This window comes from Ziziphus jujuba, chromosome 9 (genome assembly GCF_031755915.1).
Source record: "Ziziphus jujuba cultivar Dongzao chromosome 9, ASM3175591v1".
Classification (NCBI taxonomy): Eukaryota; Viridiplantae; Streptophyta; class Magnoliopsida; order Rosales; family Rhamnaceae; genus Ziziphus; species Ziziphus jujuba.
The window spans coordinates 21,034,316-21,045,443 of NC_083387.1; the positions used below are offsets into that span (position 1 = coordinate 21,034,316).

The 11,128-nt window shown below is 28.6% G+C and overlaps 1 protein-coding gene across 1 annotated transcript; it reads left to right on the forward strand.

Moving 5' to 3' along the window:
* Positions 1-2,915: 2,915 nt before the first annotated feature.
* LOC107427299 (endochitinase) lies at positions 2,916-4,986 on the forward strand. Its single transcript, XM_060811457.1, has 3 exons — positions 2,916-3,385; positions 4,224-4,377; positions 4,495-4,986. Exons 1-3 carry the CDS (start codon positions 2,941-2,943, stop codon positions 4,862-4,864), a joined length of 969 nt encoding a protein of 322 aa, XP_060667440.1. The 5' UTR covers positions 2,916-2,940; the 3' UTR covers positions 4,865-4,986.
* The last annotated feature ends 6,142 nt before the right edge of the window (positions 4,987-11,128 follow it).

Sequence of the window (11,128 nt, forward strand, 5' to 3'; positions counted from 1 at the left end):
GGAAACCAATGGGACACGTCATATCAAAACAAGTAAAAACAGATGACCGCATTTTAATCCACTTCCATTTTAAGTATAAAAAATTCATTTTTAAGACTACCGTTATACTATAATGTTTAAAAATGACAAAAAAAGAAAGGGGAAGATGTGAACAAATTAATGCTGAATCCCACTAAAAAGGGAAAATTATTATAGTATTTGGAGGAAAGGAAATGATCTCCATGCCATCAAGTTTGCATAGAAATATAAATGAGTGGATGGTTCTTCAATTATTGCACTTGGATCTAGGTATATATTATATAGCCGGTAATATGGGTCAAAGATGTCTAATGGTGATCCAAGTAGTGAAGTTCACTAAAACCTTATCTTTTTAACTTTATGTACTACAACCTGAAGAAAATATTGATGTTGATGAAAACATCGAAGGTATGAGTTTACAGAAATATCGATAAGGTTATGGAAACTGTAAATTTTTAATTTAGAATACAAATTTTAAGATATACAATAATTAATATAATAAAATAATATAAAAATTCAATAATTAGAATACAATAATAATAAAATGTAATAAAATACTCATCCAATTAAGTATATATACTAAAATTTTATATAATATATAACAAAAAAACTAACAATGTTATTTATTTATTTTTAAATAGATAAAATCAAATTTATTAAAATATATAAATTAAATTAAATTAAACACTAAGATAAAAAAATAAAAAAATAAAGAAATATATATTAAAATACTAAATATAAAAAAATCATGTATTATCTTTTATATAATATAATATTATCATATTATTATTTTATATTATTTTATTATAATATATTATCCTATTATATTTTATATTATTTATTATAAAATATTATCATATTTTATTTATTTTTTTCTTTCTCTTTCCTTCCCCCCCACGTGGAAGAAAGATTTCTTTCTTATCCTTTCTTCTTCTTCCTCTCTTTCCTTTGTCTTCTTTCTCTCTCTCTTCTCTGCCAGATCACAACCAATCCAACTAGCGAAACAAATTTATAATATATCAGATCTCAGAATCACAGCCGTCGACATCTCCCCGAAAAATCTACCAAAATCCTACAATTTCTCGTCAACTTTTCCATCGGATTTTTAACCATATCCATCCAAAAAACAAAATCCTAACCGACTCCTGCATTTCCAGGTGAAACTCATCAAATCCGGTGACATTCCAATGGCAACCATGACAGAAACTCTTCCTCTAGGGTCCTTTTACCTTTGGAAGAGAGGGAGAGAGTATAATCAAGAAAGGGAGCGTTGCATTTCTTTGCTTATAAATAATTTTGGGAAAAAAAATTATGAAAATACGGTGAGACATTTTCTTATATGTACTTTAGCTTTTCCAATTAAAACAAGAAAAAAAAATATAAAAATAATTCTATGCATATTGAGAGGTTAGACTCACTTAATTAAATCTATTTTATTTTCATTTGTTATTTAATATTGTTTATTTATTTATTATTATTATTACTTTGTATTGTCAATTGATTAAGGCCTTTTTATACAAACCAATCCTAATATTGAATCATGGTCCGCATTTTAGCATCATCCCGCTGTCCCGTTGCAATTACTAGTTGGAAATGACACATGAATCATCATCACACTTGCATCAAAACTGTAATTAGTGTTCCATTTGATTAATATATAAAATTGTTGTGATGATCTTTCTTATTACCATAAACAGCCGCCCCCTTGCTCTTTTTTTCACTGGTACTGATTCGGAACTGTTAAAGTTTTAAAGAAAACCAATTCTCATTAATCATTTTTTAGAAATTTAATTTTTTAGAAAATAATTACTAAAAATTTATTTAGTTAATGTTTTATTATTAATGAAAAATTTAGACATTAAAATAACTAAATTAATTTATGCTCTGAAATTGAAGATAAATATGTTTAAATAAAAAAATATAAAGTAAGATTTCAAGGAATCTGGTTAATACATTTTTTTTTTTTTTTGAAAATAACTTTCCTCTATTTCCAAACTTCCATGGCCCCATATATTCCCATTTTTTAAAATTATCCAAATACTAAAAATGTTTATATTTTAGAAATTTTCAAATTACCACTAACTTAATACAATCCAAACAGAACTTTTAAATGGAAAACATGTCACATTGAAGGACAATTTTACAAACTTCCTTTATATATATTTTGAAATTTTTACAAATTTATTATTGTATTTCTCCATTTTTTTAGTGACTTATTGATTGAAAATTTACCATTGTATTTTTATTTTATTTAAGAAACTTCCCTTTGATTTTTATTTTTACAGTTTTTAATTTGTTGGCATAAAATACAAAATTAAAATAAAATTTTTATTGCAGAGACAAAAAAATTATCCAAATAAGAATTTGCATATATAATTCACTTAATACAAATTAGTTAGAAGCTTCAAATTTTATTTTTAAATACCAAATTAAATACTATCAATTGAAACACTATTTGTTTTATTTTAAAATATTTGGTTTAGATTATTGGATCTTTCTACACATTAACTTTTTGGTTAAATTCATTAACTTTTTGGCTTAATTTTTGTATTCTATGCTAATAAAAAGAAAAAACAGAGAAACTTGCAAAGAAAATGAAATTCAAATAGAACTGGCTGAAAAATAAAAATAACAATAAAAATACAATGGCAATGACAAATATGTAAAATTTTCCAAAATAAAAAAAATTACAAATTTACAAAAGTTTTAAACCTCGCATTGGAAGTTTATGAAATTATCACTTACGTAATTGTACAAGTTCAAAGGTTACAAAATTAATAATAATAATAGCAATAATATGAATCAATTAATTAATTAATTAACTATATTTTTACTTCCATCACCATCTATAAATACAGATCTTTACCTCTAAGCCATCTCAAACATCTCAACAATTAGTTGTTACAAACAAACACGACCAAAATGAAGTTCTGGGGCTTGACAATTATTTCCCTGTTGTTTTCCATCCAAGGAAGCCTAGCAGAGCAATGTGGAAGTCGCGTTGGAGGTGCTACCTGCCCTGGAGGGCTTTGCTGCAGCAAGTATGGGTGGTGTGGCACTACACCTGAATATTGCACCAATGGTTGCCAAAGCCAATGCTTTGCCGGCGGTGGCAGTGGCGGTGGCAGTGGCGGTGGTGGTGGCCGTGGCCGTGGCCGTGGCGGTGGGGGTAATATCCCGATCTCAAGGTCCACTTTTGATGAGATTCTTAAGCATCGGAATGACTGCCCCAGCAGGGGCTTTTATAGCTACGATGCTTTCATTGCTGCTGCCAAAGCCTTCCCTGGCTTTGGTACCACCGGTGATGAAGCCACCAGGAAAAGAGAGGTCGCTGCTTTCTTAGGCCAAACTTCCCATGAAACTAGTGGTACTGTTCATATTCTCAAAGATTTATATATTCTCCTTGGTAGTCGTTTTTTGGCATAGCTTTTGTTTTTGCTATTCCACAAATATCAGTACTTCTTGAAAAAATTACTTTTTATTGGTTTTGATTAGAAGTTTCTTTTGAAATCTAAAACATTTTCCAATATTATTCAATCAAATACTTCCAAAAGCAGTTTTTATATAAAATAATCAAAAAATATGTCAAATAAAACTTTACTATATAGGCTTTTAAGCATAAATAATCAAAAATTATACCAAATAAAACATTATTATATAGGATTACTCACTTTCTCTAATAAAATTTTAAATTTCATAGATCATATATTAATAAACAGTTTGAACATACTTTTTGTGGCATGAGATACTTTATCATGAATAAGTAGTTGAATCTATTTTTTGATATTTGCATTTAGTTTAATTTAATTTATTAATTTATTGATATTTTAAAAGTAAAAGAGATCTTATATGAGAAAATGAACCCTTAAAAGTAACCAGTTAAATTTTTATGTCGATATGTGGTTCCGCTAGTTTTGATCAACTAGAGATTTTTTTGTTTTTATTTTGTTTTAATTACCAATTCATTATTTATTTCATTTGTTTTAAAATAAAATTTTGTTTATAATCATTGATAACACATATAATTAGAATTTACATGTTACATGACCATTATAGGATGCACTTACTCATCATTAAATTTTTAGTATTAAGAAATCTAAGGGGGAAACAAAAAATTAAGGGCTACCAATAAATAAACAAATCCCATCACAAGTGATGACAAATTTGAATGATTTACGGACTTTGGTGACTATAAATATATGCAGGAGGATGGGATTCTGCACCTGATGGCAGATACGCTTGGGGATACTGCTATATTAGCGAGGCAAATGATGGAAATGATTACTGTTCTACTGAGTCCAACTATCCATGTGCTTTCGGACGCAAATATTTTGGCCGTGGTCCTATTCAAGTTTCATGGTAATTAATTAAGCTACCAAAAAAATGTTCTCCCCTACTTTTCTTTTGCCGTTTTAATAATTTTTTTTTGAACTATTTCAATATATATATGTATATAATATATATATATATATATAGGAACTACAACTATGGTGAGTGTGGAAGAGCCATTGGAGCAGATTTATTGAACAACCCAGACCTTGTTGCTACCGACGCTGTCATTTCATTCAAGACGGCAATCTGGTTCTGGATGACTCCACAATCGCCAAAACCCTCCTCCCACGATGTTATAACCGAGAGATGGACTCCCTCGGGAGCTGACTCTGATGCGGGTCGAGTTCTGGGTTATGGTTTGATCACAAACATCATCAATGGTGGGCTTGAATGTGGAAAAGGTAGGAACGATGAGGTGGAGGATCGCATTGGATTCTATAAGAGATACTGCGATCAACTTGGTGTTGGATATGGAGATAACCTCGACTGCTACAACCAGAGGCCTTTTGGGTGATCAAATCTTAATTTATGGAGTACCATAATAATACTTCAAGAGTACTGTAATAATCAAAACCATGTAAAAGGAATAACCTAAACCACTTAAATAAATATGGTTTCGTCCAAAGTATTTTACTATGCCGGTGCTACTTTTGCTTTTCCTTTTAATTTATAAGTTTGGTTTTGGTTGCGTTCGTTGTGACTATCATATTTTGACGATAGAGGCAGAGATATGCATTGATTCTAGGGCGTCTAAGCGCTTTTAGAATGTTGGACAAGAGGGAATAGACAAACGGATTATTTCTTCTACCGTCGTCCCAAAAAATAAATCTGAATTTGGCATAATCTAAACGATAACAATATGATTAGGGTTTTGTGTAATAGCATTTTTTTTTTTAAATGCTTTTATAATTTGTAACAAAACAATGATTTTAATGTTTTGTTAAAAATCATATGGAAATACATTCTAATATTAAAATAAGAAAATGCTCCAAATGGCCTTCAGTTAGCAATGCTGGAGTCAAGACCAAAACAAATACCACAACAATGATCATACAATAAACTATGTCTAATTTAACATCCATGAGCCAAACTAGACAAACAACGTGGACACCCAATTTATAAGCGGAAGCTCTATCCTCTAATAATTGTCTTCTATGTCGAGAGTGGCTTCTTATTTTATTTTATTTTTATGAAATTAAGGGAAGGTAGCATTATTGCAAAATCTATAGATTTAATCGGTGATAATATTAAAATTGTCAAATTTTGGATATCAATTATGAAAAGGTTTTATTTTGTTGGAATTTAGTTTTTATTTTCACTAATTACATTTAAATATAATTAACAAATAATTACCTTGTAACAGAATATGCAAGAAATCTGAGTCTAAGATGACAAGAAAATTTGATAAAAAGTTTTTCTATACTTTTTTATGATTCTATTCAATAATTGCAATTAGAAGCAAAACACATATTTATACACTGGTTACAAGGATGCACAGCCACTTGCTTTTCAAATAATTTGCAACTAGTTACAAAATTAATTCTTAACAAACAAGCTGTCACAATGTTTACATGGACTATTAAACTTTTAATATCAGAACCTTCTAGAATCTCCACTAGAGGATCACTCTTGTCAGAAAATTTTGAGTGTACGTGTGTCGAATTCTTTTGAGGAGGTGTTTACAAGACAGACAATAACTCTTTTTTTTTTTTTTTTTTCCTTTTTTATCTCTTTTTTTGTTACATAAATTTGACAAATTAATTACTTTTTAAGCAAATAACAATTACTTTTAATATAAATTTAACAGATTAAGTTATTTTTTCAACAAATAACAACTAAAATTCTTTAAATAATGTGTTACGAACAAGAGTAGCATACACTGATATCTTCAGATTTCTTCATTTGAGGCTGTCACAAACACATTAGGTAGAACGTCCAGCCTCGTGCTTAGAAGAAGACCTACATCTAAAACTCAAGTCATCATGAGCTCACATGTCAGTCTTAGTTGGCAATGTGGCAGCATCCAAGCCTAATAGCTATTGGGCTTCAAAGTTTTTTTCTGAATGGTGGGCTTGTGAGTTGCAAGTTCTTGGGCACCCTTCCTGGTTATGGGTTCTGGTAACCCATCGTCGATGGATCCTATCACAGTATAATATGCTAAGTGTTTTCAAAGCTTTACTTACTCCGATAAATTTTATTATTAAATATGTAGATAAGATCCAATTAATTATAATCTTGTCTTTATGGAGTCCATTAGTGATTATCATCAATTATGGTAAATAATGTTACTCTAGTTTTTAAGGGCAATTTATTGGGTATATGAAGTTTTTTTTTTTTTTGGTAATTTTGAAAATTTAAGTTCATTTTTAGAGTTTTTTAGGTAAGGACTTAAATAATCATTCCATTTATGGCTTCGAATTCTATAAAAATAAATACTAGATTCCTTAATTAAAAAAATCATTAATGTTCATCATGAAATTATGATGACATAGTAGGCTCTCGGCCCAAAGAAAAAAAAGATTGACATTGAAAGCTATGCCTAAATAAAATAGATGTAATAGTTTGGTGTAATAAAGTGAATGTATGTTGGATTAATTGTATTTTAATATCCTCTATTTTCAAGAGGTTACTTGTTTTCTTTCGCTTTCAAATTTAAAATATTTTAATATTTTAAACTTTTGAGTTTCAATTTTTAATCTAGTTGGATTTTTTTAACTAACTATGATTAATTATTTTTATCATATTTAACCAATATTAATAAAATATAATTTGTTACAATTTAGATATTCCTCCAATTATAGTTTGAGGCAATTTAAGTGCTCTATTTAAAATTCTTTTATTACCTTAAATATTAATTGCCCTTCGTCAAAAATCAAATTGGACAAAATTACATTAATAAAGCAAAACTTGAGAGTTTGAACTTAAATGTTTTAAATTTGAGGGCTGAAAAGCAACTTTCTCAAACTAGTGGATCTCACATCTTGGCCTCATTTCATGGTGCAAACAAATTTTGACAAGGATTTGAATATTTAAAACTTAGATCCTCATGAGTCAGATAATATTCTTTTTCGTTCGAGTACATGACTATTTAACAGTTCAACATATCGAAAAAGAAAATTATAATATTTTAAATTTGAAAATCGAAAATACAACTTTTTCAAACTAGTAGATCTCACGTCATAGTCACATTTCTTAATATAAATAAATTTTAACAAAGATTTGAAGATTTAAAACTTGACCCTCATGGGCCACATAATATTCTTTCTTGTTCGAATGTGTGACTATTTAACAGTTCAGCAGATGAAAAAAAGAAAATAATCCAACGGTACAATACAAAAACGAGGTTGGGTGGACGGGCAAAATAGTTAAAATGTATATATATATATATATATATGTATATACTTTTTTTTTAAAATTTGTTATTATAAAATACTTGAAGTTTACAGATACGTTTGCATTTCTTAGTGCTTCCCTTAATTTGGATTCTAAAATTGGTAAAGCTGTATATATCTTTTACAGAAAAGTTGGTAATATAGAATCTTTTGTAATGCTACAGCCGCATGTTTTGCGTTCATCGATAATGGAATGGGACGGAAAAATATATATATATGGCCAAAAAAAAAAAAAAATTTCAATTTTTGCTAATAGGAAAGTGATGCGTATGTACGAGAGTGGAAAAATGGAAAATATCTTAAACTTGATGTTGAAATGGGTGGGGATTTCCACCTCTCTTGATAAGGTAGATTTTCCGTGTTTTGGAAACCGTTGAAATGTGTTTAATACTACTATCATTAGATGACAAAAAAGGCTAAAATAACTTAATATTTATTTTCACACCTATAGTGAAATAGATTCTTTTCAAGTCTATTTTTTAAACATTTTTTTTTTTCCTTTTTGCCCTTTAGTTTCGTTGTTGGTAAGCTGGTCTTCTATTTGAACACTTGTAAAAAGATCTAAGGTATAGTCAGAGGTATTATTAGAGGTCAATGATCGATGTAGCTAGGGTGATCCAACTGCAATTCACTATGAAACTTTAATCATTCTAATTTTATGCCTACGACTCCTTTTTCATTCGGTGAGACCAGCCAACTCACCAACTTTCTTTTATTTATTTATTTGTTTTTCACAATTGGAGTACGGGGACATAAATGTTCAGCTACTTTTGATATGGTAAGACTATATGTATATATAATATATTATTCACTTTTTTTAGCATATATATATATATATATATACACCCACACACATCTATAGATTTTTTGGACTGAAATAAAGTCTATAAATTTATTTTTCACCATTGAATTTCACTAATAATGAATATTACAATCTATCAAAATGCTAGGATCCTCCTACATTTACCTATCATAACCTTAGAATAGCTCCAGCTAGGGGAAACCCTACCAGAAATTCTACAAAAATTCTTGCTACATCTCCTTTGTAAAATTGACTTTTTTTTTCTTGTACAGAAAACTCACTCAAAAAATAAACATTTACTTTATTTTTTCCCCCCTTACTACAAATTTTTATAAATTTACAGAACTTCCATAATAGCTACATAGGAATACAAATATAAATAATAAACATAAATTGTAAATATCTTTTTACGTGTCAAGATCCTTTCAGAGTCTCCTATCTAAATCCTAGGATTGTCTCGAATCTCCTTATATTTTTACTCAGCAAAGAAAATATGTAATTTTGTAAATTTATTGTCCCCAACACCTCCCACTTACTACATTTTCATAATTTTGCAGCACTTCATAATTATATCAGCACATAAATGTAAATAAAATAAATAATGATAATAATAATAATAATAACATGGATTATTCTATGTCCATAGCATATCTAGTAACAAAAGATACAACCATAGCAATATTCGTACTAACAATAATAATGACAACAAATAAAGACAATGTAGATCTTAGAACCCAAGTCATGCAACACACATCTCAACATCTAAGAAAATATATAGATATGAGTTTATATTGTTAACAAATAACAAATGGCAAGATATCTTTAAATAAAATAAATTACATTAAATTACACATATAAAAATAATACTTTCAATTGAACAGATAAGGTCATGGCGATAATTTCAATTACATTATCACTCCTTACAACATATTTTCTTTATGTATATATATGTATATATACTTAACTATTAATATGTATACGATCTCTTAAACGACTTAAGTAACCTGTTTGTAGGCTAACATGCATAGCCAAAGGTTGAAATATCTGCCCAGAGACTACAATACCTATCCGAAAGCTATATTGCACATGTTCAAAGGCTAATACACTTACTCGAAGGCTGAAGTGCTTGTCTAATTGCTAGTACACATGCCCGAAGGCTAATACATCTATCCAAAGACTTAAATACTTACCCTAAGGCGCATCATCCAAATTTATATTACCAGTGTTGTATGAACTCTTCCACTACTGTACCATGTAACACAAGTAACCCCAAATCGACAAAGTCATTAATTAAGACAAATACAACAATTGTGCAGTTGACAACAACAACAACAATAATAATAATAATTAGATAAAATAGAACTAAAAATGATAAACACCTTAAATAAACCATACAATCATAGCAAAAATATACCAAATGTACCATATGATACACCAATGCACAGTTCTATGATATCAACTATTTGTAGGTATACTACTACGAATACAGTCAAATGTGGTTGCCTGTAATGACCATCCAACCTGTTGATTTCGTAAGTAGCAGAAATACAATAGTAAACCATCCATGGTCCAAATCAGGTTATTACCCCAATATGGTATGATATACCTGACACATAATATAATATATATATATATATATACATATATCGAAAGGACATTTGATATATCATACGATATACCAGCGCTGCCAAGTTATGTTTGGTGTCCTAAAAACCACTTAATAGAAAAGAGAGAAGAAGAAAACCTGCATGCAGCCCCTTTAGTGTCCCAATGGTGCTACCAACCTACGGCAGCTAAGAGGGAGTAGCTAATGTCGTCATTGTAAAAATACTTGCCTATTCTCTCTCATCTTAGCGTCTATAGGATGACTAAATATGACTTGTCATAGAGAGTGACTAATGGTATCATTAGAGTATACATGCCTATCCTCGCTCATCATAGCACATAAGGGATGACTACATATAACCTACATGTTAAAATCAATGATATATATGTCATGTCGAGAATATCGGTACTATATGGTGCATCTATAAACCAATCAATCACGTATAAACATACAATTATGAAAAATATCAACTCCTCATAATTACATTTTAAAAACCATAAATAAATGTTTTAAATAAATAATTAAATGAATAAACAAACATATAATCAAATTTATAAACAAATAAATAATAAACAAACAAAAGTAAGAAAAAAATAATAAGATTTAAACACAATGAATAATCATACAAACTAAATAAAATCAAATGTAAATCTAACCATTTAGATATCACCCAAGAATCAATAATCAAAGCTACTAAAAATAAAAATAAATAAATAATTTTTGAAACCCAAAATATAATTTTAAGAAAATATACCATGTTAACATCATTTTAATATTAAATATTTTTACAATTCTTAATTCTCTTAAATCAGCATAGATAAATAAATAAATAAGTAATTAAATAAATATTAACAACTAGCCTTACAAAATCATATACTTGTATTTATTTATATACTCACACATATGAACATATTATCATAATATATTCACTTTATTAAACTAAAATTTATGGCAATGATTTTTTTTTTTTTTGAACTT

Coding starts and splice junctions, on each gene's coding strand:
- LOC107427299 (XM_060811457.1), top strand. CDS start 2,941: ATGAAGTTCTGGGGCTTGACAATTATTTCCCTGTTGTTTTCCATCCAA. Junction 3,386..4,223: donor AACTTCCCATGAAACTAGTG/GTACTGTTCATA, acceptor AAATATATGCAG/GAGGATGGGATTCTGCACCT. Junction 4,378..4,494: donor GGTCCTATTCAAGTTTCATG/GTAATTAATTAA, acceptor ATATATATATAG/GAACTACAACTATGGTGAGT.